General features: G+C 40.8%; 1 protein-coding gene across 3 annotated transcripts in view; it reads left to right on the top strand.

Moving 5' to 3' along the window:
- Positions 1-22,176, top strand: part of supt3h (SPT3 homolog, SAGA and STAGA complex component) — a 50,338-nt gene that overhangs the window by 16,113 nt on the left and 12,049 nt on the right. The window contains exon 1 of one of the 3 annotated variants that reach the window (XM_022234294.2): positions 6,616-6,713. The exons of 1 other annotated variant lie outside the window; for it this stretch is intronic. In XM_022234294.2, coding sequence (XP_022089986.2) covers positions 6,646-6,713 — 68 coding nt within the window. In that variant the 5' untranslated portion in view covers positions 6,616-6,645. Of the gene's footprint in view, positions 1-6,615; positions 6,714-18,411; positions 18,563-22,176 lie in introns of those variants that run through there. One more of the 3 variants, XM_022234295.2, reaches the window with a different exon arrangement.

Below are 22,176 nucleotides of genomic sequence, written 5' to 3'. Positions count from 1 at the left end.
AGAAGAAAAGGTCTCTGTTAGTATGTGTTTAACTTTCTTTAGATCAACTGAGAACTTCCCTTTTTCACTTCCCGTGTTTGCTATCACAGCTTGGAAAACACATTAATACATCTTGAATACCTTGAAATTGTTTCTTTTTTCCTCCCCGGACTTCCCAGTTGCCTGCTGGTGTGACCCTACGAAGGAACTGTCCAAAATTCACCCCCATTAACAACTGAAGATAATAAGTTTAGTCAAGAAGTTTTGTATTAATAAGGATAGACTCTGAAAGGAGTTTATGGGAAGAGGGAGAATTGTGCTAAACATACTTGTCTTCGTCTGCTTTAAGGATCTTCATGCTTTTGTATGTAGAAGAAGATCTTTAGTCAAGACTTGTAGCTTGTTGTCATGCTGAACAAGCAATTGCATGTCTTTGCGATAACCTGACATAAAATTCACTACTCTGGTCCATGGGGAGGGGAGGGCTGTGTCTGCTTTAGCTTCACTTATTTTTTCTTCCAGGGTTCCTGCAGCTTCTTGGAAGGCTCCACATCTGGGCCAATCAGTCAGATGATTGAAAATACGCATTGGTGATTGGATCAATAAAGAAACTAGGTCTGTCTAGTGAAAAAAAGTAAACTAGAGTGAGTGAGAATAAAAAAAAATCTTCCAGGAGGTTGACTTCAGGTGGACGAACTTGGTGAACCTGTGAACTCCCCTCAACCCTTGCAGTCACCGGCAGTTTGGTCTGTAAAGTGAGAAAGCTTTTATGAGCGTATGCTTCAGTAGTTTTTAGACTTCCTATTCCTCCGTGGAGTGGATGTTATTTTACACTTTTATTGTACCGCTGTGACTGGTCATAAATATTTTTGTGTGATATCTTTGAATATCTTTGTATTTGAGAACCGGTTTTTCAAGGTGAACTCCAACCACCTGACCATTGGTCCAGTGACCTGTTTTTCTCAGGCTGAGTGGATGCTAGATTGTCGAATGTCGTCAAGACAGTCACCAGTTGGATGAACAAGTCTTCCATCTTTGTCGGCTAATGTGTCACTGTGTTATTTCACATGAGTTTGTGTTTTGTTAAACACCCACATCTAAAACAACACATGTATATGGAAAAAAAATGTTGGTGAAAAAATAAACCGAACTTGGAGATGCACAGTGTAAAGGTTGAAAGATTGGAAGGAAACACAAAAACGATTGCATTTGGAATGTTGCAGAATTTCAGAGCTCCAACCCAAATTCTCCAAATACTTGTACATTTGATTTGAAATCTCCTCTTTTTTTTACATTTAGAGCGGGACATACCATTGACCCTGGCAAATTGCCAGGTAGCTCTAGGTTAAAAAAATGCTGAGGCTGGAGTCCTCAGTTCATAAATACTGCCCCACCTCTTCACCAATCTACTTTCCTGTAGAAGTCCCCAAAGAGCTATCCCAGTGCACACAGGCTTTGGATTTCATTTTGATGACAGCCATTTTTAACCAGTCAACCGTGAAACCCAGTTTCCCTGAAGAGCATTGGTCCGGTAACAATGAAGTACTTCCGTTCCATTTTTCTTTTCTTTTTGTCTTGTTTGTCAGCTCACTTGGCCAAGCCTGTTTCCTGACACATGAATTCTTTCCATTGTCGGTGTAAATGGCGTTAGAGGTGCTTTTGTCTCCTGTTTATGATGGGAAGATTGTATGTCTTTGTCTGATTGGGTGCTGTCTTGCAGTGTGAACTTCATGTGAACTTTTGTTGCATGATGTGCATTGTAACAGCATGAAATTTCAACCATAATGCTTCCTTTTGCTTTAAAAATTATCAAGCCAGGCATGACAGACAGAGTTTGCCTCAGAAAATACTAGAGGCAATGATTCGATGAGGACGTCACAAATTAAACGTGTTTCGCTTCCAGCACAACCATGCTGTGACAGTCCCAAATGTTTTGCAAGTCGAGAGTACCAAAGTGTCATTGGGCCCATGCACACCATTGGCATACCTGTACCTGTACAAACATTGGTAGGCGGTACAAAGTACATGGATAATGGATGTACATGTACATAGAAAAAATGCTTAGCATGGGAAATATGCTAAGCAGAAATGGATCACCAGTAAAAATGTGGTTTCTAGAAGCTGAGAGAGAGCTTCCAACCGTAGTGTTATGTCATGCATGCCATATGTTTGGAGGAAAAATATCTGGCATTCCATTCCTTTGTATTCCTTCTTGTCGGTGACCATTGCTCCAAGATTTGATAAGTTGGGAATTACCGTCAAGTTTCTGTTCTCTTTTTGCCAGTGACCTACATTTGTAAATCTGGGGGGGAGGGGAGAATGGAGATGACTGACTAAAAATTGCCTGGCCAGATGTACATCTGATTTACATGTATACTTGCACCCTTTAAAGGGACCATGAAATTGAAATATTTTACAAAAACCCTTGAAATTGCAATTTTAACCCATATTTTGGAGCTTGTTTGGATTTATGCAATGTCCATTTGCATATGTATAAGCCAAACTATGATGTCGTCTAAGGCATTGATTTGTGCACAGAAAATGTCTAGATTTGATTAAACACTGCTGTGGTAGCTTTCATTTCCTTCGGCATTTTAGTGTTGTGTGAGTACATGTATATGGCAATAAGCCAGCAAACAACCTGTCCACAGAAACGTTTTCAAATAGCAAATTTGGAGATAACAATTTGAACATGAAAACATGCAAACCGAAGCTTCCTGGATTTACATCAAAGCAAAACAGGGCTTGACCTTAGCACTGGTCATTGTCTAGTAAAAACAGCTGCGGGCTAGTAAAATGCACCACTTCGCTAGCCCGGCGGACTAGTAAAAAGTAGACAGCATGCAGCACATGTGCTGCGCGATCAAGCTGACTGTACACTGCGCATGCAGCGTATGGTACACTTACGTACATGTACATGTATGTACAATGTTCATATAAGTTACCTGTAATGCCGATACTCACCATGCTTGCGCTTCTGTATGTTTGTACATCATAGGTGTACGTTTGAACAATGTTAGCACCACATGCATTATGCACATGCGTGACCAATGATCAACATATGGGTCATCACAGTCGGCTCCCTGACCCAGTGCCAGCATATGTTCGCGTTACGGAATCAAAGTGCCCTCACTTGTCCAGAAATGCTTGGTCAATTTTGAATGTTTAAAAAGTGCACTTAGTCAGTCCACGCAACGCAAAAAAAAGATGTCAAACAGTCATCATACACTGAAGAAGGGTTCAGAGGTACACAAAAAGTGCTTCTAAGAAAAATTCATTTCATAGATCTTTTAACCTTACATCAACTCAGCGTATCTTTAAGATTTTCTACTTTCTCTCCTTTTTTATCCAGTGCTATTAAATACACTTTGGTCGTTTAGAATTTTGACAAACACCTCAAAATCCGCTTTTTTTCTCACCATGAAAAAGTACGGAGATGCTCCAGTAGCCCCTCTCCACTTTGAGCCCTCCCTTTAAATAATATTGTGATACTGCCATGAAAAACTTTACCCTCCTTGAGCACTCCTGCCTAACCTTGCCCGGTTTCTGTCATGACCCAGTGTCCATTTATATTCATAAAGCTTTATACCAGCTTTTGATTTTAAGAGAAATCATGAAATTTGTCTTTACCAGTAATTTGGTGTAGAGAAAGGGTCATCAAGAGTTCACATCTGAAAAAAAAGCACACAAGCATTAAGGGTATATGATAGTGATAATGTGACGCTTGATTCTAAATATCTTCCTGGCCCCCCCAGGTGAACCTCATGAAAAGTGCATTTCATGAGTTGAGCCCGGTTTGTTTCTGGGTCACCAATTACTGGGAGATTATGTAGGGATGGGAAAAGGCATCACTGCAGGTCATAATGGGGTTATCATCGCCGGGTTGTGTGCAGATGCAACACTGTTGAGACGCAGGTATGCCACTGTTAACCACAGGACTACAGCTATCGCATGGCTATTGTCACAGCACAGCTTCCGGACTTAATGGGCTCCCGGAAGATGAAAGATGAAACAGGCGCTGATAAATGGCTGGCCAGGTGAAAAGAGTTGCTGGTGATTCAATTAAAGGCACCATTGTTGGGCCCTGATTAGCCAAGTACTGATTCTTTGAAGAGCACTTTCTGTCAGTTTAAAGGTCGATTACAGAGATGGCCATTTGAAAGGTAATTATCTAAGTCAGTGATTTGAAAATAAATTTAATTTTGAAGACTCTGGTATTATAATGGACATGTATTTCACAATTGTGGACTTCTCCCTTTTAATGACCAGTCCCTTTCTTTTTAATAATGTTAGTAGGATCAATTAGCCTGTCTAAATTGACGAACATTGTAGTAACCCTTGAAGTTACAAGTCATTTTTGTATGTTCCAAAATCTTTGTGCCTTTTATTAAATTTAAAGATGCCATGAAAAGTTTCAGTTTCATTCACCTTAAAATGAATATTCTGGATTTACTTTTAGGAGGATGCTGAAGAAAACCCAATGTTATTTAAAGGTTATCACTTGTATTATTGCATCGTTCTTGTTTATTTTTTACTGATTTACAGTTTCCAAGTGAATAGGACACTCATATTTTGAACCTTAATACAACTGTCCTGCATCCAATATTTGTAGATTTCATTCCTCTGTCTTGCAAATGATGAGATTCTTTTGTTCTACTTGTTGGTTTCTGCCAAATTATGTCGTCTGTCTTGAGAAAACATGATGTACCGACATTAACCCTTTAACATTTATAAACAAAAGTGAGGCTTTCTTTTTCTGACTGAAATGTGCTGGTGAATCTCGTTGCAGCTTCATACATGTCATGTATGCTCTCGTCTTATCCTTTCAAGGAATTTTTTATGCTGCTTACACATTCGGTTGCCTCAGTTGCATTGCAAATTGTTACAGGCTGATTTCACATTTTATAAATCTACTCTGCCTGAGGCACGTTACAGCGGATTACTTGGACTGCCATTTACATTAATCTAGGCTACATATGCAGGTGAACTTTGCATGAACCGCACACTCAATCAGGCTGTGTTTGCCTGAGCCACGCGGTAGATCGGAAGTGTCTTTTTCTCTTTGCTCTCTGGCCGTTGTGTTTAGTTTACCATTTGTGTTTGCTCAACGTGATCTCCGGTCATTGGCCCTACTGTGTAACACGGGCAACTCTGCATGGGTAGGACATTATTCATGTTTGCCTGTATTTTTAGATGAAGTGCATGATTGGACAGCAGAATTTGAGAGCAAATTATAAAACTACCAAGGTTTTTAATGAAAATGTCTCTTTCTTAAAACTATCTTACTCTTTCTCAGGAAAAGAAAAATCAAGTTGTCAAATTTATTTGAGAAACAAACAGGAAAGATACGTATGTCCTTTCTGGGGAGTTAGAGAATAAAGTCCTTCTAAATAGTCTGATTTCAGCCTTTTTTTCAACTGTTTGATCATTGACATAAGGTCCCTTGCCTCATATTGTTGGTAAATTTTCCCTGTATGCCAGAAGGTGCAACCCAGGGCCCAATTTCATGGTGCTGCTTACCTCTTACCTTACCTACCGTAGCAGAAAATTCCGTGCTTACGCCAAACGTATTTCACGGGTTAGCGTGAAATTTTTGCTTGTGCACATGCATGCATCCTGTAACTAAGGATTCTGTGCTTGAAGGGTTAGCGCAGAATTTTCCTGCTTGTGTGGTTAGCGCAGAATGAAGATGTAAGTGCAGAATTGTACAGTAAACAGCGCCGTGAAATTGGGTCCAGAATGTCAGCAACCGCTATATCAAATGAGAACCATTTCTAGACAGCGCCATGGTTTTATTCCTCCCAACACATTTCACTAATTACTAAGAACCATTAGAAATGATGTAGATACAAGATGCCTATTCAGTATGAGGGATAAAATAACCACGCAAAATTGTGATTGAACTCAACGCCCTGTTTTTGTGAGCTGCGAACGTTCCTATGTACCATTGTTCGTAATGAGCCCTGATGTTCATGGGTAACTGTTGTATTAAAATGGACAAATTGACAATCAATCTTATCCAGATTAGTCTTGAATCCTCAAATTTCAGTAAAACTTTTCACACAACCTGTGGAGTTTTGGTTGGTAAAATTATGTATTTTTCTTTTTTAGACAGACACTCAAAAAGCTTCTGACTCTGTAAATTTCCACCGTTTCTTTTATTCACACATGAGGATTGTGCCTTGTGTTCATATCCAGTCAACCAGTGAGAAAGAATCCTCATTTTGAATATTCATTAGTGAAGCTTGCACTGCCCATAAGACCCCCATGCACGCATGAGGGCAGTCACTGATTTCCCTCCTCCCCTATTACCTTTGATGAATAAACATAAGAACACTTAGTCCCGTCACTAACATCATGCATATTCAAAAAGACTTTCTATTCCAATTGTATCTTTGCACTAAAGTCAGCCATGTCACACAAGGAGCACATTTTATTGTCTACTTGTCACTATTAATAGCTGCAATTAACTTCATCTTCTATTAAGCAGTTAGCTTGTCAAGGCTTAAAGCAAAGGTTGTATCATCTGAACCAGCAAAGGGAAAATGTAAATTGAGGTTGCTCAGACAATTCTTAAACCAGTTAATCCTTCCACTAGCCAGATATGATGCTTGACGCACACTGTAGACTAATTTAGATACTGAGTGATGAAGGACTGAGTAGGTGATGGATGATGGTGTTAAAGGGTCTGTCTGCTATAGTGACAAGGTGTTGCTAAACTGGACATGCCACCTGTAAGTACTGGTACAAGTAGATTGTAGGGGGTCATGTTTACTTGCATGCCTAGGCAGTGACTGCCTTATTACTGCTGAACCTGACACTGTGGCCACTTGTAGAATTTAAGGCCAATTAGGCCTGTGTGGCCTTCTTAGAATTACTGCTGAACCTGCCAAGGTGGCCAAAGGTAGAACGGTGGCCAAGTAGGACAATGTGGCCACCCTTATTGCTGCTGGACATGCCAGTGTGGCCACCTTTAGAGTGGTGGCTACTTAGAGTAGGCCAGTGTGACCAACTTCAAGACGGCCACTCTGGCTAGTCAATTGCCCTCGCTGGTGTCATCCATTGGTACCGGGATGTTTTGGAAACCTCTCAACTTCGATGACTTTGAAGAAAGGTTTAAGCGAAGATTTGCTCAACTTGCTTATTGAACAAGAGGGTGTCAACATTTTCTCTCACTTTTTTCAAATTGGGCTAAATTCAGCAGCCAGGCCGAAAAATACTCTGGCTTGAGTCTTAAGAAATTGGGCTTTTATGAAACCTGTCTCTGCTGCTAAGAATAAGTTCCAGGTTAAGACACTTTCTCCACTCTTCCATACCTATCTTAGTCATGTGAAGTTGATTCCTTTCCAAGAACATGTCATCATCTTTGTCCAAAATAGATGGAGACCTTGTCTGGCTGGATATGACTAAAGAACCAAAATGAACCTTCCAAAAAAGAATTTTTGAGGATTTCAGTAATCGCTGACTCAAGCCCCATGTACTGTGATAACACCCTCACGAGTTTTGGAATTTGTCTGTCCAGAAAAACCCTGGGGGGTGCAGACGGCCAAAAAAAAAAGGAGGTGGACAGGGGGTGGGTGGTGAGCAATCGTCACCCTAAAAATGGCGTTCCAGAAACCACGGAGAGGTTATTTCAGACTGGATCTGGGGTTGAGTCACCTTAGGTGGGCAGACTTGGCACCCATTGGTATTGCCTTGGTGGGTGCATCGGGCATAATCTAGGGATTTGAATGACCGTGGACCTACGTAAATGGCAGCTGGTCTACCTAATTCCCCCAAATTATTTTGTCCTGCTTGTGGTCATCTTGTCTGTTTGTATCGTCAGCCAGAGGTGTATTTTTGGGTCCCCTTGAGCTTTCCCACCCCCTTCTCAATATCTAAAAGATCTCTTAGCCTCAGATGGAACTTTTTGATTCTTTTATGAATGGCATAAGTTTGCTTCTTTGTGACAGAACAAAGCTCAGGTGTTGGTATCAAGTACAAAATGTAGGCTAAAATATCAATTCAACACATAGCTGTGAGCGGAGAAGTTGGCAGAATTCTCTCTGAGCACCTATCAGTGTCCAAAAGCACTTTGTTGCAGGGCAGAAAGTGGGTCATTGGAGGCCCCTCTTGAGGCCCTTTACTTGAAAAAACCTTGACACAATGACCTGAGTATTTACAAGGAGAAGCAGGAATTAAGTACCACTGTGAATCTGGACGACATTCCAAAGTTGTCACAGACGACCGCTCCCACAACATGCTTTTTGTCCCGTCTCAATAGGGGCACACAAAAACTGAAGTGTTCTCATCCCTTCTTGTAGTTGAGTTTGGGAAGCGATTTCCAGCCTAGGCGGAGCTTCATCAGTATCAACCTCGAAAAACAAACAAGAAACCTTGGACAATTTTATTCACAAGACTGTACTTGTTTTAGGAAGATTTCATCTCATCAAGCAAATTGGCCGCTCCTCTTGCCTTGTTCATTTCCAGACACGTTGTACAGCAGGCAAGGTGTCCTTAAGCTATAATAGTGGGTGGAGGTCTTTGCCGTAGTCATCAGTTATAAATACAGATCTTGAGATGAGCATTTACGTAAGTAAAGACTGATTGACGTAAGTCTTCAAATTGTTTTGTCCTGTTAGTGATTTCCTGTCAGATGACTTCCCCCTTCCCATCTTCTTGGTGTACGCCCCCAAATATCAGAATATCCCAGTGTAGATTCAGGAGAGTGGGAAGCAATCCAGCCAGGTAGGTGGATGAAGTAGACATGACTAATTTCGACTAACTCTGAGTTGTCACTTGTAGGTATGCTTGTTCATGGTAAGACATTTTTGCCAAGTAGCCAAACACTTGTTTTGTTTTTTTATATTACTACATACTTCTAGTCAGTCATGTTGTTTGTAATTTTTTGTGCTACCTTTTTAGATATTTTTAAAGGTTTTTATGCTGCTGCATTTTCTGGTTACATTTGATTTGGAATTGCAGTTTTCTTGCAACCACCCAAAGTTAGGAACTATCTGTTGCCATTGTCAGCAAAGGATAAGGCACCGTAGTGTTCCAACTATCAGTTCAGGAATTCACCTCAATTTTGGTCAATTGTCTTTGACATCATGTCAGTTTTCCAACCATACAAGCAGCTCAGAGTTGATGGTACCGTAGCTTTGTCGATGGGAGTCCTGTCCTGTCTTTGTTTATGCTGAAAGTAATACATGTAACACCAAATGCCTTGTTTTGTCTGACTACAAAGAAGTTTACAATATTAGAATGAAACTAGTTTGTCTTTAGACAGCAAAGTATATTGATAAGGATTTTTCTGAGTGACTGCAGCCACCAGACATGTACATGTACATGCTGTAGTGACTGCAGCCACCAGACATGTACATGTACATGCTGTTGTGTAAATTCAAGCCACAGCTAAGACATTTGGACACGGCTTAAGCTGCAGATTAGGGGCAATTCACTATAGTGCGCCTCCAAGAGTTTGCAACATGTTTGGCCAGTCACAACACTTGAAATCTGTCAACCCTTTCTGAACGCGCATTTGGTTGACAGATTTTGCGCATTGTGATTGGCCAACGCGCTGCAAACTCTTGGAGGTGCACGCTATTGTGAAACGTCCATATTGGTTATAAAATTGCCCAAGGTTCAGTCGCTGCATATGCCTACTGGTTCCCACATCATTCTTTGGTATATTTCCCATGCATTAACATCATACATGTACATGTACTACATGTAGTAATCTGCTCTGTAATCCAAAATACTCTGGACTGTATCATTGCTTGGTGGTTGCCATGGAGAAGGCCCTCTGTTGGCAAGCAGAAGAAAGGGAGTTGGAATCTGAGTACATCTTTTCAGTCGTTGGGGCATTTTTGCATCTTTCCCAACAAAATCTTACTTTTTCCTTCCAAATAAAAGCTTATCTTTTCCCAAAGGGCTGAGCTTTTTAGTGTTTTCTATCAGCGTGTTTGAAGGTGAGATTAGCATTGATCGAATTGAGGCTTGTCACCTTTTGGGAAGAGTCACTACGCTACATGTAGCTCCATTTTGAAAGGATCCCTCTGTTGTATTTTGTCTTCCAGAATGTGTGTAAGTTTCTGTTTTTTTTGTGTGACATTTATGTAAATGTCTTAAAGAAAAACAGACTTCTAAAAACCAATGCTTTGTTCAAGTTAAAGGGACAGATTTTATTTCTACACAGAAATAAGGAAGCATTAGTCAATTTGTATTTTCTTGGTCGGAGGATAGCATGATCCTGAGCAGGTAACTTGTAGAGTTTATATCTAATTACCCTGGATGAGGTTGACCAGACCTTGACTGTCATTCCAGATGCAAAAGTAGCACACCATTCTTGTTTATACCCTCGGATACATAACCTCATTGCATGAAATACAATGCAACTGCTCACCAACCGTATCAATCTCCAAACTTCAGCATTTTCAATGAAAAGCTTCAGCCATAACATTTCCATATGCGAATGTTTTTTATGCTGTCCTTGCGGTTGTGGTTGGAATACTTTGGTATGTGCTGGTGAATGTGCAAGGCTGATGACAAACGACCACGTGCACCACTTGAAATGTCTTTTCTTTTAGCACACAGTGAGGTACCGACATGTCTTACCCAATTTTTGTGACCAGAAAATCTCTGGCTTGCCCAGCCCAACACCAATCTGTATCTGAAAAGGTATTAGGTTTTCAATAGCACTGTGTAAGGATATCTCTTTTGTGAGTGTGTGCATGTAGTCCTGATAAGAACTAGAAGGTAGTCAAGGTTTTGGACAGTATGTGCTTTCCGTCGTCAGGACACTGCAGGGATTCCAATGGTGATGCGGTTTATTTGGTGTCTGGGGGCACTGAGGTGTGTAGAGGACACTTAGTCAGTATTCATTGCAGGATCTCAAGTACAACACAGTTCGTCAAGACTTCGGTTTCAACACCAGCGTCATCTGACGCCCCATCCTCACACCCTAGTCCAGTGGGTCTCCTGTACCTTAGGCAACCTTCCCTCAGACTGACACACCTCGCTGATCATCTACCATCCCATGTTCTGCTTGAGTACCCTTGTATCGAATCCTGAGGTGAATCCGGGGAGGGACATCCTCTCCAAAAATCTACATTTTTGTGTTTGAATAAAACGTGAAAATATCCTCTACTTGGGACATGTTTATCTCTTCAAGAAGGACAATGGCTCCCTGGTAATTAATCACTGGTGGGCGTACATGTATTATTAGTTATACAGCTCTGTGAGAAAAAAAGGGAATAGTCTGAAATAAACATTGTAACCACAATAACCGCACAAGTAATTTGTGTAAATATTTTCATGGTAAAATATAAATTTTAAAGCGAATGGAATTACAAGATAATTTGTTGAATGGTTCTCTGATTCATGAGATCCCAAGTTGTCCAGACTGATTACTCCACTGATGTGACCGAAACCACTCTGCTCTAGGTTATTTATGTCCCGCGGTCAAAAAGATAAGGCCACACAATTCCCGGTAATGTCTACCTCCCTGGTTGTCAAATAAAAACTGTACCTTAGCAAAAAGGCCCAGTAAACTGCCAAGCCAAGCTTGAGCATCACATTGTCTGAGGTGTGGAATATTTGTGGTTGGATAAAGGTCTGGAGGTTAAAATTGGGTCTGGTTTGCTGGGGAACTGGGTGAGTTGAACTTGATTTAAGAACTAAGAATTCTGTTGCCTCGGGCAACTGAGAGAGAGATGGGAGGGAATGGGTGTTGCCTTGACACCCACCCTAACCGCACCCATTTATGCTTTGTTAAAGGCATATGTATGTCTTTTTGAAAATTGATTGGTGACTTTGGAAAAAATCACCAAAGTGATGTAATTGAAGAGTTGAGATGCCAAACAAGAAAAATCAGTTGTACATGTAAGTACTCACATAGCGTATTACTTTGTGTACATATGGGATTGTCTGTTCTACCATATTCTGGCAGTCGGGATGATGTCTCTGAGTCTTGATTTTCTCTCTCTGATAGGTGAGTTGGTGGCTATTCCACATTTCACTCTCAAAACTTTTGAGCAACAAGAGTGTTGTTGTCTTTGGAGAAAATCTGAATTACATGTATTGATTAATTTTTAAAGAGCACCTCTTAGGAAAACATGTTTTCTCTGATTTTATGTGTTAAAACAAATATGGAAGCATCCAAATTGAACGCAGTGTCATTTGTCTTCAGAGCTCAACTATAACAAGCTAAAAAGGCTTTTTTTTTTCTGTTCATGCCAAGATGCGAATTCTGAATGTAGATTGCATCATTTGGAGAAAACACAGAAAACAAAAGGAGCCCTCGCCCTGTTTTTGTAATTGGTAAACCCCTGTGCATGCCAAACAGTGGCCACAAACAGTGGCCACAAACAATGGCCACATGCATCGTTTAGCATGCACAAAGGTTTATCCGTTATGAACACAGGGTGAGGGTTCCCCTCATTTCTCTGTTTTCTCTGGATGAGGCAATCTACATTCCGAATTCGCATCTTGGCATGAACAGAACAAAACCCTTGTTAGCTCGTACAAAGTGAATGGAGAGTTGCCCCTTTGCCCAGACATGAGTGCAATAAATGGAACAACCTCCAACTGCGAGAATCCTGTGATCTTTTTTAAAATTTTTAATTCAACAAGAAAATTGTTCAGTAAAAATTATCAACATGAATGGGTTTTTTCCAAATGTTGGCTTAATTGTCATGAATTAATTCTTGCATCTAAACTCTATTGCAAAACTGCTTACAACACATTCAAAACTATTTCTGGGTATAAAAGACAAACTAACTGGATGTACCATTTTTCTGTCATTGAAAAAAGTGGAATCTCTTCAGTAGTGTAGCGACATGTGGGATTTTACCTGTGGGGGGGTTGGCACAAAGGGGCACCAGCATCTCACGGGGGGGGCACCAGCTTTCAGTGGTGTGGTTTTTTTGGGACAAGTTTTTGTTAGCCTTGTTCAATATCCATTCATCCGTTTTTGGGGAGGGGCACATGTCCTCCCCCCCGCATGCCACCGAATCTCTTCCATTCTGCAGGAAGACAGATTGCCGGCCTTTTGGACACTACAAGGAACACGATACCAACACTTTATTTGGATGTGTAAAGTATGTGTACATTTGATCCCCCTTTGTGGGTGCGGGAAAAATGTTTGTGGGCACATTCATTTAGCTTTGGAGTCACATGCCATAACAGCATGAGCAGTTAGTGCTAGTTCATGTATTGTGGATACATGTACAATACATGTATATATGACTTAAGCCAGATCTGGGACAGTGTTTAGAATGTGGTTGGTTGAAAATTGTGATGTCTGTATACATAACTATGATGAGCCACATGTTCCTTCTTTGTAGAAGGAACTTTTTAACATGCAAACTTTTTGTGTAAAGTCACAAATCCTTTCTCCAATTAAGGATCTTTCAGATTGTATTTTGTCAACAAGACATACTCGTCAGCTAAATGTCCAATCAAAAGTGCCCAAAACAAAAGCGTGGATAGATCGTGAAAACAAATGCATTTTTGTGCTATCTCATGACGTGCTATCAATTTCTGCAGATATATCAAGATTCAGCTTAACTCTTATAAGACATCTTCTGGTGCATATGCATTGGCACTAACATTCAATCCTCTTCCTGGGTTTCAGTATTTACGGAAGGAGTATTATATGGACATTGTTAAGTGAGCAGGTAGCCGAGCTTGACTATCACAGCATGAATTCAGATATCTGCCCCATACCCGCAAATTTCTATTAGGGTAGGACCCCGGCAAGGGTGACTGGAATCAGATGGCTGACCTTACAAGTTGCATTGGTCTATCCATTTTGGGTTTTAGTGGTTTTTGGAATGTGATTGAGTGGTTAGGGAGTTTGGCTTAAGCTCCCTGACAAACACCAGACCAGACCATTTGAATATTTAATTGATTGGGACATAATCAGGTTGAGTGGGGCTGAGGGTGAAAGACCTTGAGTTCATGTTGAGGCGTTTTTTGCTCCTGGAGTATCAAGTTCAGACTCCGAGCATGCCCCTGGTTGGGCTTTTTTCCTGGAAATCACTGGTCCCCTGCACTGGTACTCTAGCAAGATTGATACACTTGCTCTGGTGTTCCCTGTCACTCTTCTGTCAACCTTGTCAAAAATGTGCCTAAAATAGGAAGAGTTGTTGGGGTCAGTGTCTGGTGCAGGCAATAGCGACCACAAAAAAAAATTAAAAGTTTGAAACCCCATTTTGGCATGATTGTTGAACAGAAAATCCGGAAGTCATGTAGACATCAATTCTTGTTCCTAGAAATGTTGTCAGAATCTTCTTTTCACATTGGCAGTGAAAGCAGGGGAGGAGAACGTGACACATTAGGAGATTTGTGCTCCATTATTTCAACCCCCACCCCACAGGAATATGTGATGCACTACTTCCTACTTGTTCAGAAATGTTCCACTGTTCCTTTCCATTCTTCGGATTCCCACCCCATCCCAACCATCACCCACATGCACATTCACTAGCACACCAAAAAAGAAAAGGGGACCATCTTTTTATGCCTTGGGAATCTATACATGTACAGCTGGGGCAAAAAAGTTGACACACACCTGGTAGAACAAAAACAGTTTCCCTCAAATTTAACAATTTCATTCTTACCAACTTTTCTTTTCATTTGGACAGACAAGATGGGTTTCTACTTAATGTACTTAATGTACTTAATTACATACTCCAACCCTAATATGTCGTGCCACTTTCTGTATTTTGGGTCACATCTTAGTCGCAGTGGACCACTTTCTGAAATGTTTTGAATGACAGTAAGGGGATAGATGTAAATTTTTCCCAAAATAATTTTTCAGAAATATTAATATTTTGAACCGTAATAAATGTCTGAATATTTTCAGTTGAAATATGCAATATGAACATTAAGTTGAGAAACAATTTTTCTGACCACATAGAGAAAAAGTTGGCAAAACTATTTCAAATAGCACAGATTTAAGGAAAACTTTTTTTCTACCGACTGTTTGTAAACCTTTTGCCCCAACTGTACCTGTACATACAGGCCGAGCTCAGGAAAAGTGGTCAACAGTCATTTGTTTGTTTGTCTCTGATTTTAATTTATTCATTCAGTAATTTCAAATGGAGTTTTCAGAAGCTTGACAGAAAGCCGGTCGTCAACATTTGGTTGCATAAAGAGAATTGGCAGAATTTTTAGATATACAATTGAAACACTGTCCGCAGTTTCTTCAACAAACGTGGACATAGACATGTAGGTCACAACGACTGAGTTGTTCAGGTAAATCAAACGCACAAACAACCATTCATGTCTGCTAAATTTGATATTTGATTGGTATTTTTTTCCTTGGCTTTGGTCACAGACTTCCACTTTCTTCCTTCCTAGCTCCTCTTTCTCTATGTTTAATGTAAACTTTTGTTGGCATTGGATCTGACTGCTTGTGGTTGTGTGAGTGTCTAGTTTGACAATTACACAGTTAGACTTGCTATGGGTAAAACAGTCAAACCACATCCCAATTTGATGCAACTGAAGACCTTGTTTTGAGGGTTAGTAGTAACCACAACAGGCATGCAAGTGCCCGGTGTGTTGACCACATATGACTTAATCACTGTCTCGCACCTCTGGCTTCAAGTCTGATCAAGTAGATCAGATTCATTTGTGCCACTTACTATCCCCTCAAAGGAAAAAGCCTCATCATTGAAGGGTTTGGCCAAGAAAGAACGAACGTAGAGAGAACTAGTGGGCCAAGTGCAAGCCGGCGGATATACTTTCGTGGTCAGACGTTGGGTCAAGAAGGTTCTGCGATTGTCATCACCGCGACTCTGGCTATATAGCCTACTAAAAATAACAAGCATGCCATTGTGGTGGCGTCCGGGATTCGCGACTTGGCGGAGGGATGTGCGATTTATCGAGGTCACGGGGTTCGTGCGAGCAAGCTCCCCCGGACTCTTTGACAAGGCCCGGGCTCCAAAGCCACAACGTCAGCGTATAGGTTGCTGACTGTACCTGAACTCCCCCTGGGTTCTTGTAGAGAACGTGTTTCGTATCGCTCGTCCGTTATCAGTCTCTCACAGGAATTTGGGCTTTTTTTTATCCCGTGCCCAGCAGAAGTCAAACCTTAAATGGCAGCAATGCGAGACCACCAAATTCAGGTTATCGGATATCTGTTACCAAATGTAAATGACACTGCAGATTTGTTCTAACAACTTATTAATAGTAATTGAAGTTGTTGCCATGGTTAATGAGACCAGTGCCTCACAAAGGTCACCCGCAAGGATCAAGCCACAATCCACGCTTGCCTCTGTTTCTAAATCAACCGTATCTTTGTGGCAGTGAAATAACCATGGTTACAGTTCTTGTATTGGAGAAAGTAAAACTTCTTCGTTAAAGCTGTATGCGACAGCATTGCACAGCAAAATTTCTGTGCTCTTCGCTCACTCTCAAGTTAAACAACAAAAATCCTTTGCAATTCATGTGAAGTTGTCATAGCAACAAGAGATTGTGCCTCTAGATCAGTTATGAAACGTGATTTTTCTAAAATGGTTCAGATCATGATAACGGGTTTGCATCCCTTTTGACCACTTCAGGAAACTATTCTATGATACTGGTCTTCTCCACTTGCTGTCCAAAAACTATGGACATTGGTATTGTGGTCACCCATTTCTGTCATTTTGTCCAGCCCAGTTTTACCCTTGGCCAGGAACCAACCTGTGTGTGGAAAAGAGAAAGGAGAACAGCGCCATCTATTGACAAAAGAAGGCACATTCCAAGTTATGGCTGGTCAGTCTTTATGCTCGTAATCCTGCAATGTTCATAAAAGCCAGCCTCACCTACCGTTGACCGGCTGCTACTGCAGACCACAAAACAACTCAGCTCTCTTGCATTTATTGAGTAATACTTACTTTTGTGTTATTATTTCATTTGTTCATGATATCTTAAGTAAATATTGTTCTTCCATGTTCTCATCCCTCTGGCCTTCAATATCTCGTTTCTATTGCCACAGTGCTGCTGTTATTTGTTTGCCAGCGTCTGAAACTGTCTACCTGATGTACAGAGGTTGTTTTTGTCCATTTCAGACCTATGACACAACCTCTCTGGTATGAGCTCTAGATGCTCTGTGGTTTTTCCCTGAAATGGGGAAGCTGAGAAGACCGGCGCTGTTTTGCATACAATCTGCCCCAACCAGACATGCAAATCACACCTTGTGCTGAGCTGTTTTTCTCCCGCCAGTTCCATTAGTTCTTAATGGTTGTGCCTTTAATTGTCTGCCTGGCTGTTCAACTTGTTTTGCCTCCCCTCCTGTCTAGGACACTCAAAAGGATCTGGCCATTTTCTCATAGGAGAGGGGTTGACTGCAGTCTACTGATTTGTGCAAAACAACTCTGTGGAATTATTTAGTATACATTTTGGCAATTCCTATTGTAGCCAATCAGGATGCAGATCTTATGAGGAGGTGGATCCTCCTGCCACTTACTCGTAACTGACCAATCAGGAGAGAATGTATCAGTTAGTTTACTCTTATTCAACTCGAGATGAATGAAGGAACCAATTAATTGGAGTTGTTGCACATATGATTGGCATTGTCAGAATTCATGGTATCATAGTGGGCGACACACCTTATCAAGGTGAATAGATCTCACCTCAGGTCCAAAAAAGAGCGCATTTATTGATTCATCCCAATTTTTCTTGTGTTCTTAAAACCCTTGACAACAAAGTAATATATAATACAACACCAGGGCCTTCGTCATGAAGCAGCATTTCTGTTTGCAGTCAATGTTTATCACAACAACCATGGAAACAGTGTAGAATTCATGTTTTTTTGAAATGTAATGTCATTGTCCAGAAAAAGCTGAACCAACTTTCCCATGAAACAAATTACATACCTTGGACCAAAATAACCTATTTTTCATAAAACCTTAAGTAATCCTTCAACACTAAAACGTTTTTCGTTTAATTTTTGTAAGTAATGGTGTTTCAAAATCTGAATTGTAATGAATATATGTACGGTATATGAAAATAATTGACTCTAATATATTCATGACTTTTGTTAGGTTTAAAGTTGTCTTTAAAAATATGTGAACTCCTGTTTATGAACATTTAATAGACTGTATTTATTCTACCTGTTGATAGTTTGATGCTCAAGTGATTGTACAACCCTAAGTTTTCCAAGCATAACAAATCTCAATTAATATCAGGAATGCATGGCAATATTTACCCCCATTGTGTGCAAGGCTTAAAAACCACCTTCACCATTCACTCTGTCAGTCAACTCATGGACGCCCCAAAATCCACTTTTCATTAACAAAACAACCCCCAGAGGCCATAAACTGATTATCAACTATCAAGCAACCAATCATTCCAGAAAAACTCCCCTTTTTTTCGTGTCACTAATCTTAACAGTCATTCCCCCTGAAAAAAACATCTGCCAAATTTAATCTCGGTTGGAATGTCTTTTCTCATGATTGATTGAGGGAGGATTGGACTGAAGTCATAAAGACCAGAAGGAAATGGCCTGGTTGTGGTGAGAAATGACCATTTTCTGTCAGGCGCCAGAGGTTGGCGTTGACAGGTGTCAAGTTGGAAAAACTTGAATGGATTGCAAGAGAGAGAGGGCTGGCGGTTACAGGTAAGCAAATGATGAAAATTACCAAACAACTGTACCTGTTAGCACCCCTGTTGCAGTCAAACAGGACCCAGAAATGAATTAAACTCTGCCTGAAAAGAACTGCGACAATGACTTTTTCTTTCCAAGACCTTAACCTCTCCACGTCCGTAATTGAATCCCAGCAAAGGTTGGCACGGTGAATGGGTGTCTAATTAGGATCCTTGTACAAGCAAAGGAGAATATTCTCAGCCTGTGTAGTGTTTGTTGGAATTCCACACATGCTGAAAAGTTTTTTGTCCAGGACATGTGCCTGGTTTAGACCATCTCAATAAGGCAATTATGAAATGGTATATGCATGCACCCCACAGACAGTATTGTTAAAGTCTGGCTGATTGTAAATTGTCAATATTTTGTAACATTGGTTCTTTTTGTGTAGCATTTTTTATTCTTTCCATACTAGGAGAGTTCTGTACTTTCCAGGACAGTGGAAGATCGCTGTATCAGCTTTAATTTTTTTGGGGGGGGGTCAGAGGCAGTGTATTATTGTCTGAAGTACATTGATTCCCATTTCAAAGAGTTCAGTAATGGAATGAGTGTCCATTTATGCTTAAAAACCTATCAATCAGTTTATCTTTCATCTGATACCAAAAGACCCCCCTCCCTTCAACTCAATGCCACCCCTTCAGACATTTTTTGAATTTTTGAGTATTTGAATGAAGCTACCAATATGGTAGGTGCATCTTCAGCCCGGTGACTAGCCATTTTTGTTCAAAAGGTCATCGCTTCATCATCCTCTTGTTGGTTGTATCAGTCAACATCCAATTTTTCCTAATTAATGAAATTTATCCCAAATGTATCCCCAAATTACTGTGCCATTCACCAGACCTGGACAGCTTCAATCCTCAAGTCATAAAAACCACCCCCCCCCAAACAAATTTGTCAGCGTCAGTCAGTGACACATTGGGTTGTCAAGACCTGGTTGTAATTGTTGCCAGTGTTGGAGATGGAAGTCATTTGATTGACAAGAAATTGGCTAATGAGTGGCCATTAGGTCTGGGACTGCCCCTTGTTAGATGGACCATAGACTGCCCTGGGGGGTTACAGCTGTGTTTGTCAAGCTGACCACTGCATTGATGGTCAAGTTCATCCCCATTCACCAGATAGGATCCTTCAGTAAAGCATAGTAGTTAGGAATGGATCAAGAAATTTCTAACAAATGACAAGTACATCTTTTCACACTGATATCCAAGATTTGAAATTGGGCTAAACTTGTAGATTTTTATTCTGTTAATGCTTATAGATTTATTTCGGCGTTAACATGACTTAAACTTCGTACAATCTCCTGTTCCAAGTTTTAAAAGAGTTCAAAATTTGGGGCTGAAATAGTGAAATTCTGGCTTTACTATCCTTGGTAAGAAAAAGTTAAATTTTAGTCCATCGTGTTTGGTTTCTACAGTGGTCAAAATGGTATTCTCAAACCAGTTTGGCCGCTGAGTGGCATTGCATTATCTGACCCTGAACAGTGTGAAGGTTGACTGACCTGCACTACTAAGCTGGAGGTCATTGGTTTGAGTCTCATCCAAGGAAGATCATAGCATTTTTTTCTCCACAGCTCTCAAACAGAACCTTAAGCATACAGGTGACTGAGCTAACAAAATTTTATTGGTAAAAAACAGAACCTTTATTAAAACTCTTGGATCCTGACATTTAGCATGGAAATACTGCCTTGCCTACTTTCATATATCATTTCTGATTCAAGAATATTTTCTTTTCTGAAAACATGTAACATGCCTTATGTCCTTTCTGAACAATCAGAAAATAGGTTCCATGCACGTCGGACAAAATATTTCCCAGTGTAAGACCCCCCGCCCTTGTTAACCTAATTACCACACCAGGGTTCATTCTCAGTCTCATTTGCACTTTTCTCTGCACTTGTCTTCAACACCTCACTACCTTCCCAGGGCAGGGCGAGACACACAGAGATACACGCCCCACTCATCCCCCCCCCATGAGCAGTGGTTGCGTCAAATTACGGCGCTTCCTATCCTCATCAAGATTTTCCGTCTCAAGGCTCATGGTCGTATGGCGGGGAAGACGTCTCCCCTCAAGAACAGGAACTCCCCGTAGGAGGCAGACATGTGGGTCACAGTTTTGTCTCTGTAGAAGTTATTGCAGTTTGTTCCGTGACAGGATTTGAACTTCAGACCTTCCAAATCAGAGGACAGAAGTCGTCGGGACTCCTAATCTACACGTACAGTACTCCGCATGTCATGTAGCAAGTGTTTGTGTCATAGCTGGCTATGATGTTGCTACAAATCATTGAATCTTGTCTTACGACAAACTTGGGGTATTTTAAGTAGTATAACTATTGGGTTTAGAATTGTCATTATCTCCACCAGGAATCTCAGCCGTAACATGAAGCCATCATACCCATGAACAGATCCAAATGTAAAACACAGTCTATCCATCCTTCCATCCTTCCAAAATTTTTAGGATCATATTTTTTGTCTTGTCCAGGAAGATATTGACAATAATGCAGAACACCAAGAACTGTTAAATATTCTCTGATTAAATTTTATTTCCCTTCCATATACAAAATCATCAATTATCTTGAACATTCTTCACCCTGGTTTAGGTTTTTTTTCTGTTTCCTTTTTTTTTTTAAAGTTCCCCTTCAAACAACGAAATGGAAATTAACAATTTGAATGTGAAAGACCTAGCCCCATCCTCTTGTAATTCCACAGTGCTTGGTCTTCTCACAGGGAGGTGCTTACTCGCTATTAACAAGGCGGCACAAAGTGACAAGCCAGACGGAAGTTACAGAGGAACTTACCAAGGAAGTTAAAAGACAGAACCCCCCACAGGATGTGTGAGGGGCTCTCCCACCTTCAACAGTTGGCCCCTGGCCAGGCACCACTTCCTCTCCTTACTGCAGACGTTGCATTTTCTCTCTTCCTTCCAGATTTCACTAATTGTTCAGGGATGTAATTGAATTTTCCCTTGCGTGATTGCTGGGCCCACCCCGTAAAGCTAGCACATGGTAGTGCAGGTCGCAACAAGGAGAGAATGTAATTTGTTGACAATGGTGTTAGGGGGTCAAGAGAGAAGGGAACTATGAACCTGGATTAAGGGACTGGGGCGTAACTAGGAACGATTTTCCCTTATTCATCGGGAGGAACCCCAAGGATTTCCCTGTTGATTGCTCAGAGCTTTAAGTTGATGCATCTCGTTCACATTTTCTGTCTTGTTTGTCGATTGCTGTTTGGAAAACACGCCAGCTTTCATTTCCACTCATGTCAACACTGACATTGGAATCATTCACACATTCATCCCTGAGGTTTTAAGGGAGGAAGATGCTAACCACATTTACAATGTCATCCACTGCCTCAGTGGGACAGTTTCATGTAAAATCTTACGATGAGAGGAGCTAGGCTGATTCTGTACTCACAGTCTTCAGTTCTTGACTGATCATCCATATTTGTCTTCACAGTAACACTAGGGATTCACTACACTATCTCCCTTACTCCTTCCATGAATCATTTGTCCCTGCCCCACCCCCCTTTCTGCCATCCCAGATCAACCAATCATCTTCAAGAGAAGTTTTATGGGTGCATCTTAGCTACTGAAGGACACAC

This window comes from Acanthaster planci, linkage group LG15 (genome assembly GCF_054643075.1).
Source record: "Acanthaster planci isolate LZ-2023a linkage group LG15, COTS_SCS, whole genome shotgun sequence".
NCBI classification, from domain to species: domain Eukaryota; kingdom Metazoa; phylum Echinodermata; class Asteroidea; order Valvatida; family Acanthasteridae; genus Acanthaster; species Acanthaster planci.
Note: the sequence above shows the minus strand (reverse complement) of the source record. Positions and strands in the feature narration are given on the sequence as shown.